General features: G+C 40.7%; 1 protein-coding gene across 1 annotated transcript in view; it reads right to left on the minus strand.

Annotated features, from left to right (window-relative positions):
* The window catches only part of LOC149238282 (uncharacterized), a 55,027-nt gene extending 39,593 nt beyond the window's left edge, over positions 1–15,434 (minus strand). The window contains exons 1-2 of the mRNA XM_089369519.1: positions 15,352–15,434; positions 15,093–15,204 (exon numbers count right to left, since the gene is read on the minus strand). Coding sequence (XP_089225645.1) covers positions 15,093–15,204; positions 15,352–15,434 — 195 coding nt within the window. The remainder of the gene's footprint in view (positions 1–15,092; positions 15,205–15,351) is intronic.
* Positions 15,435–24,272: the final 8,838 nt, after the last annotated feature.

The following is a 24,272-nucleotide window of genomic DNA, read 5'->3' on the forward strand; positions in this document are numbered from 1 at the left end:
GTTGATTTTTTCTATGATTTGCTTCAATTTATTGGATGAGAAAGCAAAAATCAGTTTCTCTAAACACCATCGAGGTCGAATATATTGCAGCTAGTATGGCCTGTTGTGAAGCTATTTGGTTGAGAAAGATCTTCAATGATCATTTAGCATGTGTTGGATACCACTGTCATCTACTACGAAAATCAAAGTTGGATTCACATTTCAGAGAATCTTGTGTTCCATGACCTCTCCAAGCATATTGATATCAGGTACCACTTTATCTTGGATATGGTACAACGGGGAGAAATAAGGCTCCAACACATAAGGGCAACTGAACAAGTTGTAGAAATCCTCACAAAGCACTTGGGGAAGTTAAGTTCTTAGCTTTCTAAGAGAGACTTGGAGTCATGGAAGGACCCTCCCAGGAGGGTCCCATGGCACATTGAGCTTTGGGAGATCCTTGGGGCCTAGGGTACTTCTTGGAGTGATGTGTGACCATAGGGCGAGTGGTTCACCTTCCCCTATAGGTACGTTGTGTATAGGGTGAGTGGTCCACCTTCCCCTTTGATACCCCATGATGATATATGTGAGAATAGGGTGAGTAGTTCACCTTCCCCTATGGTTGATGATATATGCATAGGATGAGCGGTTCACCTTCTCCTATGGCATATGAGCAAGATGAGTGGTTAAACATCTCCTGCGGATGCCCCAACATACGTCCTACCCTTGCAATTTGGGACTCATGGAAAATGCCTCTCATTTGGACAATGCATTGAGAAAGGTGGTTAGGGACCATAGCACTACAGATGGATGCATCATATACTACTGTGCTCCCTATGTCTAGGATGCATGATGTTCAACAACTTGATAACTTAGGATCAAGTCTGATTGGGGTTCTACCCCTGGTTATGTGGACTAAATTTTGTCATTGGAGAGTGGTAAGGCCTTGTTACACACTCTTATCGATCCTTCTTATTATCTATATTAATCTGCAACAGAGACGTGGCAAAATGCAGAGATAGTACATGATGATCAGGATGGCATGATGATGGATGGATATTGGTAGGTGTAATTCTCCCTTGTTAAGAGGGAGTGTTAAAGTTGGCAACTAGGGATCAATTCCATAATTTGGAAGCTACTCTTTTGATGACACTCTTCAAGCCTCAAAGAATTCTTGATGAAATCATTCATCATTGGGAATTTTGGATTTATTTTGTCTTCCTAAAAATTATTCTTTTTCAGGTCCGCTCAAGTCGACTCCCCTTCATGTCAGCTCATGGATGAAAATACATGTATTTTCACCCCACGTCAATAAATATAACATATTTCCTCCTCATTTTGGCACCTTTTCACAACAACACATTCTCTCTCTTCTGATTGGTTCGTTCACATATGAGGAAACAAATTCTTCTCACATGTGCGAGGGGTGTATTGGGCATATTTGTTCTTATGTGTTGACTTTTATGCAGTGACTTTTGACCAGCTTTGACCTTATTTGGAACCATTTTTCTTCGATTTTTGGGGAGATATCTCTGTTTGGTAGGCCACACATTGTGGCATAGGAACAGAGGCTTTTGGTGAAGTTTGACATGCGTTGACCGTTGGGTTTGATATTAGGTTGACCGTAGAGTTGACTATCTGGTTGATTGAGTTTGACTACTCCTTTGTTGACTCATTTTGTTTTTGTTTGACCTCCAAGGAAGACCAAATTTCCTTGACCTTGACCAAGCTCAAGGAGGAAATTTTTACCGATGCGTGGACCACTGTTGACTTTCCGGTTAAGGATTTTTGATACCGTTGACTAAGAATAGAATTGAAAATTTTGATTGGGCTATTTATTTGACTAAGAGAAATGGTATTGGATCATATATCATTGTACTCTATTAGATATTATCTCTTTGCTAAACATTTTATATTTGATAATAAGAAGGATTGATCAAGGGTTTTCCCCATATTGCGGTTTTTCCCTGGCTTGAGCCAAATCCTTACGTTCTCTTGTCTTAGCTTGTATTTTTCATTTTATTGTTCTTGTTCTATCTACAGTTACTGTCAATGTGATTGTTATTGGAAATTAAAGTGGAAATTATCATTGGGCTAATAGTAGGACTTTGAAGTAATTGTTGTAAGCATAGAACATACCATTGTTATCTAAAATTAACAATTTGCTTCCAGAGGAGTCATCCATGATTCTCTAAATCCTTGAAACTTGAGTTAATCACCCTTTAGGTGGAATGTTGTATACATTTTATATCTAGAGGTTGGTGTCATGCCACATGGCTTGACTCAACTGTGATGATGGTTCCATTGCCTTTGGCCATGCTTGTAGGGGCAAGCATGCCACTTTGGTGAGAATTGAACCATAGCGGGGACTAAGACAACACCCTTCTTTCACCAACCTTGTTAACCTCTTGTTCCTCAAAATTGTTTTGTTTGAGACTTCAAAACAACTTGTTGAGGCCTAAAAAAAGGTTTGCACAAGAAGGTTGAAAGTCACCTAGGAACGTAAGAAAACACCCTGTTGTTATATCATGGTCTTCTAATTGGTATCCTAGTGGAATTTCTCCTCCTCTAGAAACCACATCTAAGTATCATATTTTATAAGAGTGCATGATGAGAATTTTAGAGGTTAAGTTTACTAACATTGTATTTTATACATTACAATTCTCGTGTTGATCCTAAGCTTATTTAATGGCATGAAATGATGAGTGTAATTTCAACTTTCCTCTTGTGTTATTTTTGTGCTTGAATTTCTTGTAGCTCATTTCATTTCGTTTTATGTTACATGGTTTGTGTTCATCAATGATTAGGTTTTATTCAAATTTCAATATTCCTATAAGGTTTGAATGAGGTTTTCCATTATGTTTGGTTATATACTTTTTTTTTAATTCACACAACTTTAAAGTGGAATACATCATAAAATAACAAGAAATCAACATCCATAAACATATGAGTAAGAATCATGATTAATAAACATATATAAGTAACAATAAATAATGAACTCAATGAACTCAAAGAATATTAGCCTTGCTACTAGAATCCTCACAAAGAAACAACATGAGGAAGAGGTAGAATCTCTATAGTGGAAATATGATTTCACATCAAGTACAAACAATAACACTCAACAAATCCTATCCTTTCAGCATTTGATCCATAGAGGTTTTCTGACTCTTAAATCTCAAGGTTAAAATTTGGTGAACCCTATGACATTACTTTTGTTTATGCACTTCTATGACTATTTTATGATTTTGTGGAAGAAAGTGCTTGCAAAGGATGGAAACATTCCTTTGCAATAATTTATGAGGTTAGTGTTTTGCACATTCCAGCCATGAACAACAAGAGATTCAATGCCTATAATAGGTGAGAAGAATGCAAATTGATTTGATGTTATTTATTTAGAAATTAAAGGAGAAGGGATTTAGTTTTTGTTTACTTTTTTTGGTATTTTTTTTGGAGGGAGAACCTTTTGGTCAGTGCCTACTGATTGAAGGATGCTTTATTTTTCACCTTGTCTAAAATTGTGAATTTTAGTAAGTTTGATTTGGATTTTCTTCATCTTTCTAGCCTTTAGTAGGTATGTATGCACACACTATAGCAAAAGGGGTTAGCTCAATTGGTTGTGTTGTTGGGAAAAGTATCCAATACGGAATGACCCTATCCCACTCTAAGGGTGATAGTACCTCAGCAACAATCGAAGTAAAGCTATCTAAGATTTCTTCTTTATGAAAGTAAAATAGGAGAGAAAGGGATCCACTAACCGATGTCTTCCGCTAATGGTTGATCCAATCTTCTCTCCTTGCTGCTTGCTCCCAGCTCCTTGCTCTTTCACTGGCCCAGCTACACCAAGATCCTGCAAAATGGCAAGAAAAGGAAACTACAAGAAGCATACATTCATAATTGATTCAAGGATTAGAATAAATCAAATACACAAATATAACAATACATCATTGAGATACATGCATATAGAAGAACCTCAAATGCTTTATTAATGGAAGAAGTAAAGTTCAGGAAGTGATACAACCATAAAAGGTCCAATCCAGCATCACCTCCCAGCAGAAAGAAATCTCCTCTTCACCTCCTTCAAAGCAAATCACCCAATAGTTCTATACTCAAACCAACAGCACTTCCTTACATTCACAAGATTCCAGCCTCCCTAGACCTCATGAGAGAGATCTATATATAGGATTTTTGGAGAAAGGATGAGTCAGCTTGAGAGCTGACTAGTGTCCTCTCTCACTTCAGTTATTCTTCAGTTCTTGAGTCCACTTGGAGGTTCTTGCTTCCACTTGGAGATCTAGACCCTCTTACTCATCACCAGTCGAATTCCTTGATCCAAGTGTCATTTTGGAAGCTTCCTGGGCATTGACACCTTGAGGAATGATTGTGCCACATGTCCAAACTCACCCAGCGCAGGTAGCCTTCTTTGCAGTTGACATTCAGCGCAGGTAGACAGTGGAGCACTTGACATTCAGTGCAGATGCTCAGTGGAGCAGTTGACATGATCCAGAATTGCCTTGTTTTTGAGTGTTTTCAGGTGGAGAACTGCTATTTAGTGCTGTGGTTTGCTGACCTTGTTCCTCTAGGGGTAGGAACAACATGTTTAGGGACTTTGGATCCCTTAGATTATGGACATTTCATGCTTCATGCTGTAAGGCACAAAAATGTCTATAACAGTTGCCCCCTAAAGTATGAGGTCGTTTATCGAGTGAAATGCTTTATCAGGAGGATCCGAAGTTCATTCAATCGCTGAGAGGTGACCTGTAATAAAATACAATACAATACATTATTTTTCATTCTGCTTTCATGATCTAGCTGAGGCGGGCATTCCCATGCTCAGCTTTATAAATTCATTTTGGTACATAGAACAGACGATCGTCTGATGATAGACTGATAATTCTCTGCTGAAATTATCATCCTTTGAGTAGGATGATCATCTGCTGCAATGATGTACATGTCAAATGTCTTTATATTTCCTGAATATATATCGCAGCCCGGATGGATGAAACTAGATCCGGGGTCTTCAAACTCATTCGATCTTCACTCTAAGTACAAGTCGATCCATGTGAGAATTGCGCTAAAGTCGAATATGGAAAGACATCGATTGATTACCAGTCAATGATGTAAACCGTTAACAAGTGTGAGAGGAATCACCGATAATGATAATGACCCTCAAGGTACTGCAGTACAATCCGCGTGGTGTGAATAAAGGACTTGGCGTCGAACACCACGCAAAATCTTCTGGTCAAAGGTCATTGATGTATACCTGTCGCCGGAAGTGAGAAACTTGCCATTGAGGCATGCAAGCTTCAAAGTACTGGGGGGGGTGTTCCTAGATCAACTTCTTGGATAATGAGCTGAAGTCGACAAGAAGCGATCCGTCAAAGGAGGGCCTTAATGAATCCCACATCAGTGACACGGAATGGAGATAATGATTTTAATGGAGGTGAAAACAATCTGTGACATATGATTCAGGGTGGTGATCATGGATGGATGAAGGATAATGTATGGCAGTGGATGGGACACGGTTGACTCTTTCTGAACAACATCTCTTGAACATATAACGACACTGATGCGATGGATCGGTAGCATTACCCCAAATGTGGATGGTTTGGCGAGACCATGGTGATGAGACCGGTGAATGAAACAACGCAACCCGATGTGATACGGAGGAAAAGCGTCATGTTCAAGAGCGACTTGCTACCATTACAGCTTTGAGGTTCTCCCAATTTTTCCCCAGTCATTTCTGACCAGTACCTCTTTATTTTTGTCAAGCTTGAGGAGGATAACATATGCTTGTTCTATAACCTGCCCTTCGGGCAAGCCCATCGCTATGTTTTAACGAGCCTAGCGATAGGGAAACTCGTTCTTGTCTAAAGACAAGTTTGTCGCTATTTAATCATTTTAACGAGTCTAACGACAAGGAAAACTCGGTCCTTTTCATTTTTAGAGAGTCTGAAAAGGTACAGAAAGTTAACTCCAAAATTCCTTTTTCGTCATCTAATCCCTTAAGTCTGAAAAGTATAAAACAATACAGAAGGGATGAATTTTCGATAACTTTAACGAGCCGAATAACACAAGCGCTCAACCTTTTTGTGCAATAATCCCTCAGGTCCAAAAAGATTAAAATCTAGAGGAGGGATAGCTCTTCCGGTCACTTTAAAGAGCTGGAAGGCCAAAACTCGGCAATCTTTTCATATTTTATGAGTCAGTTGAAAAGAGCTCAAAGAAGACTCGTCTTTTGAGGAACGAGTGATAAACAGGGATAGCAGCAGATTCCAGGTACAGGTTGGAATTTTCCAATCACGGCAGTGTCACAAGGATGGCTAGGTGAAATCACTCTTCGCAGCTATTCCTCAAAATGGGTAAACAATCATATGGAGGTGAATGATCGGCCAAATGACGGTGGAGGTGGCAGGTGCAAACACGACCAAGGTTTTTTATGGCTGATAAATTTACGATCACAGAGGTTATTTACCGGAATAGGTTCATTTTTTATTTAAAAATGAGCTTAAACTCTGGGGGAAACATTGCTCACTGCTTTTATTTATTTTTTAACGAGCATGAAGACCGCGTTAAAACTGCTCGGATCTTGCGTTTATTTTTTAACGAGCATGAACTTTATGCTAAAACTGCTCGATTATACCAGTCATAAGATAAGAAATGTCTCCTGTGAGATCTCTATTTTTAAGGAGTTTCATCTCACAGAGATTTACTCCATATCCTTTCTTTATGCAAGTTCGGAAACGGTTAATCCCAAAAACAGATAAATAACCGCTCTTTGCTTGCACTCCAAAAGGTTTGTATGCCCCCAGGTATAAAATACAATTTCAAGGCTGCCCCTACTTATCCGTCAAAACATTTGTTTTAAAGGGTGAGGCTTACCTCTTTCAGGTTACCCAAAGATTGTTCTGTTAATCTTTCAAACTGAACATTTCCTCGGCACTGTCTACCGAAATAGACAAAGGTGGGTGAAAAATAGTTTATTCCACCCACATAAATTTGACAAAAGAATCTTATTCTAGAACAACCCCTCTTCCTCTACGGACGGGGTACGGACTAGTCATATTCTCCCGCGGAAATTCTATCTTATACCCAAAGTTTTCTCTGCCCTAAGCAGACCAGGATGCATGCCCCCTGGGTTCCAGTCCCATCTTTCCGAATCATTCGCACTCATCGGGAAGGAGGACTGGGGGTGGAGACATTTCTTGATTGAATAGACCATTCAGGGTTGGTATGTGACTATTTGCGATGCGTGATCCCGGAAATGAAAGTTGGTCTACGAGCTTGACCATTCTTCCTTCGTGTGGAAAACACATTACTCTAAAGAGTGAGGAGACTATTGCTCCCATGCAATATATATAGTCTCATCCAAGGAGTAGGTTATAATCCAAGGGTCCTTGAACGACCATCACGTTCATTTGAACGGTCTTCCCTTTCAATGTAACAGGCACATTGGGGAGGATCCCTAATGGTCGACTGGTTCCTTTATCGAAACCCGAGAGATTTCTTATCTCAGGCAAAAGCGCCGGGGAACCCAGTGCTTTCCAAGCAATAGAGGAAAGGATACTCACAGATGACCCTTCATCAATGATAGTGCCAACCATTACCATTCTGTATATTTGGACGATGATTCTGAATGGTATACTGGCTGGCAACCGGGGTCTGCCTAGTTGGTTCCAATCAAAGGACACAACCAGGTTGCTTGGTGGTGGGACCGAATACACGGCCGGATATGACCCTGACGATGTTCCTTCCTGCGATAAAGGAATGGGCGCATTGCCCTGATGCTCGTCAGAGTCTGTGTTGACGAAAAGAATCTGGATGGTGTCATCCTTCTTCTCTTCAGTGAGGGTGTCATTCGAAGATGAATCTTCAGTGACGGTGTCATTTGAAGATGAAACTTCTGAAGGGAGAACCGGGTCAACTGCCGTTTTGACCTTTGGACTTTCGTCCGGTCTGGATTCAGTAGGTTCATTTTCAATGACTGTCGCTTCAGCTGACCACTTGAGCGGGCCAGCTGTATTTTCAACCAACGAAGGACTTGGCACGAGTTTTTTGTATCCAGGAGGAAGTCTCAACGGTGAAACCGGACGATCTTCCAAAACTCTCTTCGCTTCGTCTAAGAAGGGACAACGGTGGATGGCGTGATCGCCTTCACACAGTCTGCAGGGGGATCTTGCTCCCCCTCTTTGTCTTGAACCTTCATTTTCGCTGGTTGACGGTAAGCATTCAACATGGCTATCAGAGGTTGATGCTCCCGAATTGTGCAAACGAGGGGACCAGTCCCTTAGTATCCGGGGAATACAGGGACAATCTCTATGGAAGTGGTCTCCTCTACATATGACACATGGCGATTTAGGCCCGGTTTGTGTTGTGTGTGGATTTTTGTCAGATGTCTTTTGCTTGCCCCCAATCGCCTTAGGCTCCTTCTTCTTCTTCTCTCTCTTCTTCTTCTCCTTCTTCTCCATGGGAGCTTGGCTTCTGCCGGCTCTACCTTGCGAAGATGAAGGATTGGAGGAAGAGTTATAGGAAGTAGAAGGCTGGTGGGCAGCTCTAGACAGATCTAACTGTTGACTCGACTGCTCAGGAACCATGGTGTTTTGAACTACATTGGTTGAGAATAGCCAAATTGGCAGGCCAATTGTCAGTCCTGGAAGCGACAATGTGGCCATGTGGGGCGCACCAACTTCTCCCCAAGAGGAGAAAGGACTAGGATTTCCATCATGTGGAATTCCTTGGTTGGGGCGTTCCATGTTCTCAACTTACAGATCAACGCAGGAATAAGAGGTGATTATGTTCCGTTTAAAATAAATTTTATAACGACACTTTAGACACAACTTGCTTTTTCACTTTTTAAGAGTCGAGAAAAAGCTAAAGATGACTCTAGTCTCCTTCGATGTTTTAACGAGCCCGAAGTGACAAATGCTCGGATGGACTTTTTCAGTTATAGAGTTTGAAAAAGGCCAAAAGAAACTGCTCTGGAGATCTAGGCAGAGGGTGTGCCAAACTTTTCGCAAAACCACAGAATACGTTTTACGGTACGAGTGGTCGATCTTCGTGAATGCTGTGTTCACTGCATTGCGATCAGTAGGGCGGCCGACACGGCTTCCTATGGATAAAGGCTTTGTTCCTATAGGGGTCTCCCAATATATACGCGACGGTACATGGGAGCACAAGTCCGTATTGATACTTATCGCTTCACCGTGGAGGAATCACCCAACCACTCAACGCTAAGATATCACGTTTAACGACGCCGGAACACGTCTCTAGCTTAGACCTCTATGTGTTTGCGTTATGTTTCAATGTGTTGTTATGTAAATTCAATTCATTTTAATGTTGATCTTGTTTAGCAGTTTGCCTTTATGGATCACCACGAGATGTATAATACAACTTCCTAAATGCGGTCTAAGATGATAAGAAAGCTTTTCAATCTTTCAACTTTGAAAATCTTAACTACTGAGGGAAAAGAAAGACATCATCTTTTCACACAGATCATAGAGCACACACTAATGCACTTTTTCCTAAATCAACATGCAAACTGTCAAAATGTACATGCACAATGCAGGTATTTCTTTTCTCTTTCTTAATGTTGATGTATTACAAAAAGAAAGCTGTTGTATAACTTTGAATTCAATTTCAAGTGAAAGCAAACAAGCTTTGTCCAAAACCAAAAGACACCTTAAGATTTACTTGTTTCGATACTAGAAATACATAAATTCAAACCATATGACGAAAGCAAAAGCTCAATCAGCTATGAACAGCAAACAAACTAACTCTTAAGATCAAAACGACACTTATCACAGGTCTAGATCTAAGAGGCCACAGCAAGACTAGTTCACTTTCGTTATGGGAAACTGCAAATGATGTAAGAGATACACAAAGAAAAAATACAGTTTCTTTATACAACCGAGGCGGAATAGTGGCAAGGAAAGGTGGTTTCAGATAGGTACATTGACTGATAACAAGCTGCAAAAACAGGGATGAAAACAGGGCAACAAACAGCAGGGAACCCCAGTAGCACAAGGCAAAACTGGTTCAGCGCAGGTAGTACACTGTCAGTTTGACATTCAGCGCAGGTAGCCCCTTCGGGACTTGCGATGAAATGCAGACTGCCTTCACAGTGTCTGCAATGAAGAGAGAAACTCTCGTTTTTCTTAGTTTCCGGGTTACAGATTGCTCAAAAATTCACAGTTTTTGGCCAAATCAAAAGCTATCAATCAAGTACACACTAAAGGGTAATTATGAGGATGAAAAGCTATCACTAAGAGCTGTTCAGAGTCTTTGTGGATCAGCTCTTCAAATCATAAACATGCCCAGAAACTGAGCTAGAGTAGCTGCCCTCTACTTTGCATTTGAAAGATTCAAATGCAGTTCGATTCGGTACTCCCTGTGTTTAGGAAATGAATAGCAAAAACACAAACAACCAACAAGATACGATCCCCAGCGGAGTCGCCAATTTGTTGTTGGGAAAAGTATCCAATACGGAATGACCCTATCCCACTCTAAGGGTGATAGTACCTCAGCAACAATCGAAGTAAAGCTATCTAAGATTTCTTCTTTATGAAAGTAAAACAGGAGAGAAAGGGATCCACTAACCGATGTCTTCCGCTAATGGTTGATCCAATCTTCTCTCCTTGCTGCTTGCTCCCAGCTCCTTGCTCTTTCACTGGCCCAGCTACACCAAGATCCTGCAAAATGGCAAGAAAAAGAAACTACAAGAAGCATACATTCATAATTGATTCAAGGATTAGAATAAATCAAATACACAAATATAACAATACATCATTGAGATACATGCATATAGAAGAACCTCAAATGCTTTATAAATGGAAGAAGTAAAGTTCAGGAAGTGATACAACCATAAAAGGTCCAATCCAGCATCACCTCCCAGCAGAAAGAAATCTCCTCTTCACCTCCTTCAAAGCAAATCACCCAATAGTTCTATACTCAAACCAACATCACTTCCTTACATTCACAAGATTCCAGCCTCCCTAGACCTCATGAGAGAGATCTATATATAGGATTTTTGGAGAAAGGATGAGTCAGCTTGAGAGCTGACTAGTGTCCTCTCTCACTTCAGTTATTCTTCAGTTCTTGAGTCCACTCTAAGGGTGATAGTACCTCAGCAACAATCGAAGTAAAGCTATCTAAGATTTCTTCTTTATGAAAGTAAAACAGGGGAGAAAGAGATCCACTAACCGATGTCTTCTGCTAATGGTTGATCCAATCTTCTCTCCTTGCTGCTTGCTCCCAGCTCCTTGCTCTTTCACTGGCCCAGCTACACCAAGATCCTGCAAAATGGCAAGAAAGGGAAACTACAAGAAGCATACATTCATAATTGATTCAAGGATTAGAATAAATCAAATACACAAATATAACAATACATCATTGAGATACATGCATATAGAAGAACCTCAAATGATTTATTAATGGAAGAAGTAAAGTTCAGGAAGTGATACAACCATAAAAGGCCCAATCCAGCATCACCTCCCGGCAGAAAGAAATCTCCTCTTCACCTCCTTCAAAGCAAATCACCCAATAGTTCTATACTCAAACCAACAGCACTTCCTTACATTCACAAGATTCCAGCCTCCCTAGACCTCATGAGAGAGATCTATATATAGGATTTTTGGAGAAAGGATGAGTTAGCTTGAGAGCTGACTAGTGTCCTCTCTCACTTCAGTTATTCTTCAGTTCTTGAGTCCACTTGGAGGTTCTTGCTTCCACTTGGAGATCTAGACCCTCTTACTCATCACCAGTCGAATTCCTTGATCCAAGTGTCATTTTGGAAGCTTCCTGGGCATTGACACCTTGAGGAATGATTGTGCCACATGTCCAAACTCGCCCAGCGCAGGTAGCCTTCTTTGCAGTTGACATTCAGCGCAGGTAGACAGTGGAGCACTTGACATTCAGCGCAGATGCTCAGTGGAGCAGTTGACATGATCCAGAATTGCCTTGTTTTTGAGTGTTTTCAGGTGGAGAACTGCTATTTAGTGCTGTGGTTTGCTGACCTTGTTCCTCTAGGGGTAGGAACAACATGTTTAGGGACTTTGGATCCCTTAGATTATGGACATTTCATGCTTCATGCTGTAAGGCACAAAAATGTCTATAACAGGTTGGTGTCACTGTTGCTGGAATTTTGCTAGTTTTGTGCCTATAGGTGCACCATTAGAATCCATTTGGGTTAGGTGCATAAGTCTATGGTGATGGGCTTACTATGGATGTTACCCATGAATTTGGGAAAGCATCACTTGGGTTTCCCTATTGGATTTTCTTGGGAAATAAAATTCGATACTTATTGATCACCTTTGGATATTGTGTAGACTAAGATGGTTTATATATTTCACTTATTTCTTTATTTATACCCGTATTTATTGTAGAATGATGGTTTTCAATCTCTTTTTTAGCAAAAGGGTTGCATATATGCCTATTTTTTAATGATTTGATAGTCGAATGAAATTACATGTGTATGCTCTTTATTTTATTCAAACTATTTGACTAGTTGAATTTATGAGATTGTCATCTATTGATTTGAGTGTTGAAAGCTTTTAAGGCCAATCAATTTCAACAATAACGTAAAGGTAGGATGCATGTTATTTGTTTATCTCTCAATTCTGGCATGAATGATGCTTGAGCCATTAGGCATCAATGAAATCAAGAGCTAATAAAAAATCATAATTAGTTGATTTACAATTGCTAGTGATGCCTAATTGGTGCTTCTCTATGTTTTAGCAATGTTATTGTGATGGATTTATTTTATATTTTTTATGGGAAAATCTTTAGGTGCTAATATTATACCTTACTCTGTTTTCTCTTTTATCTTACACCTAGTGTCTACCTTCTTTTACTCTGGCCATTCTTGCTTCCTATTTTCTAGGTAAAGTCATATGATACAACCATGGCTTCTGAGAAATATTGAGGTTATAAGGTAGCATATAGTGATGTGTGATAAGTGTAGCCTGGTTTAATAGCATAATCGATCAAATCTAACCTAAATTACCAAGTTATGTTGGGTGTGTGTTATATTCTTTCCATGACTAGCCCCATGTGCGATTTGAGGGGGGCAGTAGCCCCCCTCTACGGGGTTCGGGGCAATGCCTCAGGAATTTTTTTTTGGACCCTATATTAGGTGGGCGGACCTACCTATGGTTTTGTGCATGGGTTTTGCACATGGTTTTGGGCATGATGGTTTTATTCCCATGGTATCTTCTAGATCTGGTCAAGGGAACTACAATTATGTTCTAATCCAGGGTTAATGGATTGAGGTTTATGAATGCTGCGACATGTATATATATATGTATTGTAACATTGAAAGGAATATAATGAAAAATCAATCTGGTAGTCTTGGTTTTGGGATCCAGAGGAAAATATTTGTGCATTTGTCTTGTATTTCTCGCCATTATATATTTTCTTTCTTAAGAATTCGTTTGCAGGTAATTTCTACAGGTTTAAAGCCTACAATTTGATCATGTGAATATAAGTTCATAAGTTATTTTCAAGCCTTAATAATATGATAGAGCTTCTCGAATATTTGTGATTTGTGTTCCAATTCCTAGGGGTGCTTGTTGACTTAGGGGGTCCTAACCCAGGTTCGGAGTTCGCTATGCCAACCAACAAAACCCTACACTACTGGCCCTTTCGGCAACAACCCATGTGGTGTAGGCTACAGTATCACCCAAAGCAGTATGGGGGGATGCTGGAACCAAGTTTCCGCATCCAGAGATCAGTGTGATGTCTTTTGGTGTCCTAGATCTTCCTTCGCGCAGATCTACAAGCCCCTAGGGTTTGACACTGCAGCTCTATTCAAACTTCCTTGAGACCTTCACGAAGGTCTACGATTGGTATTTGTGGACCCTTAACAGTTGAATCATCCACTTATGCGTATCATAAAATAATCATAGATCCGGGCTCGCGCATATCTACTTAAGTATTTTAATAAACACAGCAGCATGTATCATAATCTTCACTAAAGTACTTAACATGTAGTGCATATAGTTATTAAGACTTATTCCACAGAGTCACACATCATTAGATCAAAACTTCATAAATACACTATTCATCCACAACATATATTGCAATAATAAATAGACAAAAGTAAATAGATAAACATAGGAATTCTTCAATAATTTTCTTTATTGATCTTCTGTTAGGATTTACAAACTCAAAACTACCCTGGGCAATCAGCTGCAGACACTACTTTTAGGCCTCCGCGCACTCAGCTGCGAAGCCTTTCTTCATTCTATCTGCTTGCTCCCTACATACCTTTTTCCTTCCCTCAGATGTAGACATAGACATGCCTTAGACTCTCTAAGGCACACCTATTTATATCCTTTTACATTCAATTCCATGGTCCGCGGACCATGGGTGGATCTCAAAACCGACTCAAATTTTACATAAACAAGGAGCTAAAACGCCTTTTACTCCTAATCACCTATGCACTCTGCATCCACAAATCGCGGAGAATTTACATCTTTGACAAAAATTACATCAAAAATTGGGTTTTTAACCCCAAAACTGACCCAGGGGAACCCATCCCAATAGGCCCCCAACACAAAGATCGTGACTCACCCTCAAGTCACTTAGTTGGCTTTGGATCCTTCCACGCTTGGATGTAAACTCTATGGAAGTCAACTTTGAAAGTTGCTTAGGCTGACGACTACATGTACAGAGTTGGGGACAAACTTGGGTGTTATTTAACTACCATGTGGAGACTTACTTCCATTAAGACCCAAAAAATCTTCGTCTCTGTGATGAGCACGTGGTCCTTTCTAGCCCATAGGGAAGAGAACTCCGTTGTCTCCGATAATCCTTCTTCCATCAGAAGAAAATGACTACCCTCCGACAACTCCCATGCTACCAACACAATGGAGAGCAGCAACCAAGCATAATGAAATGACTTGGATTCATCCTTGGCCTCGTGGAAATTTGCGTGGAACTCCTGGCATAGGTATATGGAACCAATTAAACAGTACTCCTTTCATGCACTGAGCTGCTAGAGATACGACGGGCACCAGAACTTCATCCATGAGACACTTCCTCATCACATTGCCTGCCAATATCTGTGTGGCCAAATGAACTACAGGGCCATTTATCGACAGGATGGAATACCCTCACACCTTCTTCACAAGCTCATAATCTTTTTTCATGCACTCTACCAACTCCTTCTCTCTTGTCTTTCCACCAAACTCCTTAGCCTGATTCAGACCTTCATGAGGTAGGTGGGTAATCCTGTGGATAAGCATATATGTGATGAGTATAGGTCCTCTTAGCCATAAACACCCATCATGTACCAGAGTGAGCAACGGGTGTATGAAAGTGTTAATTGGGGTGCCATGGTAATGTGGCACCTAAAGCAACCTGAGCAGCCCAGATTACTCAACATCGCAAGCCCATTCCTCTATTTCCAGCGCTGTCACACTCATGACTTCATAATATACCTGCTTCATGAAGTTATCCATCGCTAAGTGTGGGAACTTAGCATGATCTGCTAAGTCCCAATCCTCCATCTTTAGTAATGGGACTCGTGCCAGCCGTGGACCTTCAAAAGGCACCTACTTAGGTAGCAAGGGTGTGGAAATGACAAATTTATCAGTCTCAGTTTTTTGGAATCTTTGCCTTTCCCTACCTCGGAGGGATATACTGACGGAGCTTTGTGAGGGGCTTCGCTCCTTTGGTATCTACATCTTCTGTTCCATATCCTCCTTAGCCTTTAGGTCTACAACCTTTTCTTTTCCTTTTTTCGGCTGCTTGTCTTTTTTCTATGTAAGTGGCACGATATGATTCCTGGGGTAAGTGCATACTTGTACCAGCTTTTGCTACTTCTCCTTTTCCATGGATTGTTTCGGCCTTGGCAACCTCGGCGTCGTGGGTACCACAGGCATAACTTCAGCATTGGATATTTCAGGGACTGGGGCGTCATATACGATTGCTTCTGCACTCAAATCCTCAGCGGGGTTGGTGGTAGCCATCTTCTCCATAAACAACTCACGGGCTTCAAGAGACACATCTGTGTGGGTGAAGAATTCCTCCCAAAATGCTCGACTCATCGGCAGACAACATATTACAACAAAAATGATAAGTATGCAAAGTGTTCTTTGTTGTACCAACATGTGTAATCTATATGCTTTTTTGAATTCAAATCTGACCGTTCCCCCCAAATTTCGATCATTAATGTTGTTTTGGTGATAGATCTTCAAAGATTTTGGCCTTTAATGCCGCCAACCCGCTTCTCTTAACTGTCTTTTGGTTGTCAAGTCATGAAAAATGACTCCAACGGTCACTTTCCTCCTGTGCTGGACGGTACCCCTCCCCATAGCGCAACTTCCTACACACAACTTCATATATTGTAACTTCACCATGTTTTGCACAACTCACCTGCTGTGTAGTTCTTCGACCTAGGTAGTGTAGTTTATAGTCCCACGCTCCCTTACAACTGCCTGGAGCACTAAGACTGCCCTGCCACCATGTAGTCATTGTGCAAGATCCCCTATATATGGCTTCAATCGGATTCCATTCACTCTTCTTGGAAAAGGATATCCATTCAGCTTTGCGAGCTGAACTACGCCTCCATCTATAATTTCCTTGATTATATATGGCCCTAGCCAATGCATCTAAAATCTCCCCAGAAACTTAGTGAACTTACTATCATATAAGAATACCAGGTCATTCACCTTGAACGTGTGAAGCTTTATGTGTCAATCATGCCATGCTTTTTCACGTTCCTTCTATACTTGCTGGTGGAATCCAACCAAAAAATCTATCCTCCACGAGCTCCCTCAGCTGCGTGAGCTGTTCCTCCAAAGGCCTCACGATCTGCCATACTAGTGAGAGCTGCTATGCACAGACTAGGCATAATGTACTCCATTGTTATCACAACTTCTACACCAAAGACCAACTTGAATGATGTTTTTCCTGTCGACTTCTTGCAAGTAGTCCTATAAGCCCATAAAATTGTAGGTACGTGCACATCCCAGTCATTTACCTGTGCATTGCATATATTTGTTTGCACATTCTCCAAAATATTATTGAAGGCCTCCACATTCCCATTTGCCTATGGGTGATATGGTGTACTCTTTTGATGATAGACCTGGAACTCTTCCATGAGGGCGCTGATCATTTTGTTTAGAAAGTGTGTACCTATGTCGCTCATCAACACTTTTAGTCAACCAAACCAAGTTAAGACATATTCAAATGAAAACTTAATTGTTGTAGCCCTTGTACAATCTTTAATCGGTTGTGCCTCTGCCCATTTGGTTAGATACTGTGTTGCGTTTATGATGTAGCGCACACCTGTCTTCTTTCCTAGGGGCTAAGTTTTCCCAACAAAACCAATTGCCCATTTTTCAGATGGTTGCAACGATACCTAAGGATTCAGTAGCAACTCATCCCTTTGCGATGATGTGCCCATTCTTTGACACACATCTCATGCCCTACAGTACACCTTAGAATCCTTATGCAATGTTGGCCACCATAGAACTATGCGCAAAATCTTCTGTGCAGTCGCTTTTCCTGCATAGTGTCCTTTCCTAGCCCCTCCATGAGCATCAACGAGAATGCTACTTCTCTCAAAATCTGGCACACATCTTCACAATATTTTTCCTGCACCCATCTTATACAAATGTCCCACAATTACTGAAAATTTTACCGCACGCACTACGAACTCGTTCTTTTATTGACTTGTGTACCCTTTTGGTGCCATTCGCATAGTCAAAAGTGAATAATATTTGCAAAATGATTATCCGCTATGCACACTACGAAGAGCTGCACATCTGGAAACCCTTCCTCCAAATTAGTAGGCTCTTCTCCTATTTCAATCCGTGACAGATGGTCAAGTCCTACATTCAACCTCCCTGGATTCACAATGACCTCAAAGTCATACTCCTATAATAACAGTAACCATCGGTATATCTTTCCCCCCAACACAGGTTTATTGACCAGGTATTTGAAGGCAGAATGATCCATGTACATATTGAAGTGTCTGCCCAGTAGATAGTGCTTGAACTTCTGTAGTGTGTACACCATGGCCAATCCTTCACGCTTTGTGATTGATTAGTTCTTCTTAGCCTTCGATAATTTCCTAATCGCAAAGGCTATAGGGTGGTCCATCTCTCCTTCACCAGCCTATGTCAATACCGCACCTAACGTAATGCAAGAGGCATTGACATGTACATATAATTTCTTCTTTCAATCGGGGAAGACCAATATCGGTGCGGTGACCATCTTTTCTTCCAAAACATCTAAGTTGCGTTGACATTCTTCATCCCAATAGAATGTTGCGTCATTCTTTAGCATTTTCTCCATAGGCATAGTAATATGAGCGTATGATTTGATAAATTTTCTATAATATCTTGTATGTCCCAATGTCACGTGCAATTGCTTTACGTTCCTCTGGGCCTCCAGATTCACTATCACTGCAATATTAGTAGGGTCCATCATTAATCCTTGTTTGCACACCACATGAATGAGAAGGATTCCAAAGGGAACACAAAATATGCACTTCTTCAGGTTCAACACGATCTGGTATCTGCGACACTCATCCAACATCAAGTGTAGACTTTCTACATAGCGCTTTACTAGTCTGAACACCATCCAGTCATCAAATTACACCTCCAAGAACTTATGAATAAACTCCTTGAACGTTGCGATGACTACGCAAAAAAATATCACAGGTGCATTCTTGAGTCCAAACAACATTACAATATATTGAAAACAACCCCATTCCATTGTGAAGGTCATTTTTCTTCTATCCTCTTGCGCGATCTTAATGTAATGGTACCCCGAAAACCCATCAATGAACAAGTAGGCCTCCTGCCCTCCAACATTTTCTAATACCTCATCAGTAGACAGTGTCTGAAATGGATCATGGGCACAGGCATCATTGAGCTTCCTCAGATCTACTCAAATCCTTATCTCGCCCTTCTGCTTTTTCTCCTGACCCACCATGGGGCTCACCCAATTGGATTCTTCAACTGGTTCTATGATGCCTGCTTCCAACATCTTATCCAACTCCAATTGAACCTTTTCCTTGTACTTAGGATTCAGATGATACGACCTCTGCTTAACAAGCTTCACATCCCGTTTCAGAGTGATTTTCATAATACCCAAGTCCCCTATTATGCCCTTCAATTCTGAAAACTTGGTAGGGAACAGATCTTGATATTCACGAAGTAACTCAGCAACCTTATCCACAGTAGTGTCATCCAAATAATCCCCAACCTTTTGCAAACTTCAGTTCTGCTTCAGTCCCAATGTTCACTTGCTTGGTTTTCAATGGTGCGGTGATGTTTGGGTTCTCTATTTGTGGGCCCTCGACTTCATGATTCCTTTCGGCCTCTAGAATATTAATATTTCTTGGATCTTCATCCTACTCCTCAGCTATCACATTATAACATTCAAGTGCGTGGCGTAGCTGGGTGCTCCAATTTGGTTGGACCCATTCTAGGGGTTCTTGCGGTATTCTGAAGATCACTGCCTTAACCTCCTATAGAGCTTCATCAATGCTCTCAAACCCCTCTTCAAAATTGAAGGTCATTAAGAATCCTTCCCTCAATATATCCCACTCCACGGTTCCATGGTGGAGCTCTATTTTCAAATACTAGTTCATGGGGATTGTGTCTAAAGTATGGCAAGACAAGTGTACACACTCCGATTGCGGTTACGTTCCATAAGATTTAGTCCACTTCACTAGGTGATCATGTGGATCATCCCTCCCATCATATTTCTCAGTCAATCGAAGGTTAGGTCAATGGAACTGAAACCTCATCATTCTTCTATATTCTTGCCATCCGTCAAAGCTATCCTTGTGTGTACCCCACCATCGTGCGAGTGTAGCACACAGTGCCAAATATAATGCTTGGAAGCAGTGATGCTTAGGGACTTCAAGCTCAAATGCATCCAAGAAATTATCCACATCAGTTAAACCATCATAATAAGGTAAATCCTTACCTCCAACGAAACACAGTGCAACAATTTAATCATCATGTTGCAACGCAGTGTAGATACTTCATGCATCTGATTCTGCCAATGCACCATCTCTTCATCTAAATTAGAGGTGCAAGAACTCTCCCAGTCCCATGCAATCAATCCATCTATTGTTGGATTAATCCAGTCTTGATATTGCACTATTATTTTGTAGATCTGATCTAAGTCACCCTCACTTTTTTCATAATCGCAAACCGGTTCAGTGTAGCGCACCCCTTTTGCAGGGTCCAATGGTACTATAACTTGAAGTGACTTCTTTTCAAATGACATTGTCCTCTTCTTCAAGCTGATGACTCCATTCATGTGAATGGCCCAGTCAATTCCGAGGAGCACAAGGTATGGATTATTGTCATCAACAATCTCTATTACTTCAAAGTCAACTAGCACGCTTGCACCTTCTATATCCACTATTACTCCATGTAATCGTCCCATAGGGATGATCTTCTATTGATTTTCTATTCTAAGCTAGATCAAAGACCACTGCAGTGTAGGTCTCCCCATTCTCTCCCATGTCTGTTTAGGAAAAAATTCGCGTCAGACCCCAGATCCAAAATGACCTGGTCCACATCATATTCTCCTATTTGTGCGGTGAGCCTCATCTCCTACCCTATTCTTGCCTTATGTTTGCCATTTTTTCTAACAACGTGATTTCCATTAGGGGCATTTTCTTTACCATCACATTTTTTTATGAACTCCTGCAGGCCTTTCACATCTTTACTGTCACACAGTAGTTTCATGCAGGTCTCCAAGAAAGTGGTAATCACAGAGGGATTAACCTCTGTAGGCATGCTGGTTTCTTTCACTTTGTTCTGGCTTCCTGAGGTGGAAGCCTGAATGAAGCTTTTCTTGTCTTCCATAAAAGTTTCCTTAATGTGTGCCAAATCAAAACCAACTTCTTTTTCTGGGGCCTTGTGGACCCATCCATCCTCTTCAGGTTGTTTTCCTTTATCATCATCAATTGTTATTCTGATTCTTAGCACTATGTTCACATTATGATCTTCCTCGTGGGGCTCAACCCTCATCATCTGTGTAGGTTTTAACCCTGCACATAAATTACTTGCATACGAATTCTTAAAACACATTAAATAAGCAATGCGAGAGCATAACACATATACACAGAGATTTTCGGGACTACCAGCCTGATTTTTCTTTATGTTCCTTTCAATGTTACAATACATATATATACATGCCGAAGCATCCAATACCATGGAACAAAAACCATCGCACCCAAAACCATGTGCGAAAACCATGCACAAAACCATAGGTAGGTTCGCCCCACCTAATATAGGGTTCAAAAACATTTTCCCCAGGGCATTGCCTTGGACCCCATAGAGGGGGGCTACCTGCCCCCCTCAAACCCCTTGGACCCCCCCTGTGACCCCCCCGTTGCACAATTGGTGCAATGAAGGGGGTATCTGCCCCCCCTCTAATCCCTTGGTTGACTAGGGAGGCTAGTCGTAGAAAGAATATATCACAACTCAACATTCTCCCACTTGTTGTTTTCTTTCCAGAGGGGGCTACAAGAGAGCTTAGTCATTTATCCAGACCTGCAACACCCATTGTTTCTCTACTCCAAGAGAACTTCTCAGAGCTCACATATTTTGTCAATTCATCTGTAGTATTCTTCAAAGTGTCCACCTTTACCAACAACACCTTATGTCTTCTCTCATATCCCTCACAAAGTGATACTGAACATCAATGTGCTTTGTCTTTGAATGGTAAGCAGGGTTCTTTGCCAAGAAAATTGCACTTTGGCTATCACAATCTATCCTTATAGCTCCCTGTACTAACCCCATACTTGAACACAATCTCTACAACCAAACTTCTTCCTTGTTTGCATGAGTGGATGCCATGTATTCTGCTTCTGTAGTTGATAGTGCCACTACAGATTGTTTCTTACTCATCCAACTGACTACGCCTCCAAATAGGTTAAATACATACCCACTTGTAGATATTTTCTACTCCAGATATCCAACCCAGTGTGTATCAACAAAGCCACGAATATCCAAAACTCTGTCCAATCCTAGTCTTCCTTGGTAGCACAAAACATAATCACTAGTGCCACGCAAATACCTGAAAACCTGCTTCACTGTTGTCCAATGCTCCTTGCCTAGTTTTAACATAAACCTACTCAATACTCCCACTGCATGTGCAATGTTTGGTTTAGTACAGACCATCACATACATTAGGCTACCGACTGCACTTGCATTTGGAACATGGGACATGTCCTCTTCCTCTTCTTGTGTCTTGGGACACTGTTCAAAAAATAAATTTACACCAATAGGAATAGGAACCTTCACCTGTTTACTATCTTGCATATTAAACCTCAGCAGCATTGTCTTGACATACTTCCTCTGGTTTAACCAAAGCTTCCTCTTTTCCCGATCTCTTTTAATTTCCAAGCCCAAAATATAGTTTGCAGCACCAAGATCTTTCATGTCGAATTTGGAGGAAAATTGGGTCTTCAAATCCTCGATAATTTCTTTGTCATTTCCAACCAGAAACATATCATCCACATATAAGACCACATAAATAACATGGTCACCAATTAATTTAAAATACACATAGTGATCTGCATTGCTTCTGGTGAAGCTAAGTCCCCGTATAAATGTATCAAATTTCTGATACCACATCCTTGGTGACTGTTTTAACCCATACATAGATTTCTTTAACTTGCTAATCCAGGTGGATGTTGGTGGCCACCCACCTATCCCACTTGGACTCTCACAACTATTTCTTTCGGTTTTTCAGTTTCCTTATTTGTAGCACAATTTACTATTTTCAGTAGTTTTTTGGGTCCTAAACTTCTGGAGCCGTTTTGAAGCCCTAAATGACCTTTTTGCGAAAATTGGGAGCAACATGAATCCATTAACAAGTTTTTCTCTTCCCAAAGTTGTATTCCTCAGATAGATCTTTCTAATGAGGTATAGTGTGCATCAAACGAAGATCGTATGCAAAAATTACGACCCCGGGAAGTTGATGTACCAATTTACCCAAATGGGGTCCACAGTTTGGCGTTTCATCTCCTAGGGTTAGGTTTTTGGATGTTTAGGGTTTTCCATTGTTTCTCAATAACAAAAAGGCCTTCGAGCCTCATTGTAACATAGTTCAGAGGCATGTAGCTGCCACATCTCTTCTCAAAGATAAGCTACCATCGCCCTCGCTAGTTTATTTCCATTTCTATTTGTAAGCATATTTTAGTATTTTACATTAATGAAATGAAGCATTATTTCTGTTGTATCTGTTGACACCTAATCCTTCTGATTGGGTGAATATATGTAAATAGATAAATAAGAAATATGAACAGTCATTGGGAGATGAACTGAACAGTCTCTCCCTCATGTATATAATGAAGACCTACCTGATGGAATAATACACGAATCATTTTTGCCTTATGGAGTTACTGCCTGGCTTGACATGGTATCAGAGCCAACTCCTTTTTTTAGCTTTTATGCCCTTTGTAACTCCCTATTCTGCTCCTCTGCTCCTCTACTCTCCATTCAAAATAGCCTTCCATACAAAGCATTGTCTCTCCATTCAAAAACGATGTATGTTCATAAATGTTGGTAGCCTGCTCCATGCAGTCACCTGAACGTTGCTGCCACAATCACCAGAACGCTGCTCCATGCAGGTTATCAGGTTCCTTTGTTGAATATTCCAAAACCAATTTTAGTTCCAATGCTGAGACGGTTTCGATTTCTCTGTCATGACATCTTCCACCTTTTTCCATTGATGTTCGATGAACCTTCTCGTGTAAACTCTGGAAACTCTATGTTAATTCTTTGAAAGAAAATTTATGAAATGTATGAAGTCGATTGTTGCCCTGAGTAATGAGTTGAAGCTGCCATAACAATCGTGCACAGTCGTGGGGGTGAAGATCATTTTACTTTATTGAATGAATGCTGGTCAAAACTCCTGCTTTGGTTCATATGTGCTGAAGAGAGCATTGTATGATGGAATGCTTCTTATTTGAAATGGAATGGTTTGTTCAAATCACTGTGTGAATCCTACGTTAATGTTATGTTGGGAAATTTTAAATGATATGCTGCATGAATCCTTGAAAGCCATATGATAGCTGCAATTCTTTTATACATGGTCGTCGTGTGATGGTGTTCCTTTCTTTCTTGAAGGTCGTTCTGTGAGTGAAGTGGGTATGTTGTATGGTATTCGATATATATTGCAGCCAAACATATTCGATATATATTGTGCATTGAATATTTTTAAAAGGGTCCATATGGTAGCTACAATCTTCCACCTTTTTCTGTTGCCTTTTCATGTAAAACAATTCAAGAACATTGCAGAAAAATGATGAGGAT

Source organism: Pinus tabuliformis, chromosome 8 (genome assembly GCF_031772625.1).
Source record: "Pinus tabuliformis cultivar Carrire ecotype Pingquan chromosome 8, CPIR1, whole genome shotgun sequence".
Lineage (NCBI taxonomy): Eukaryota > Viridiplantae > Streptophyta > Pinopsida > Pinales > Pinaceae > Pinus > Pinus tabuliformis.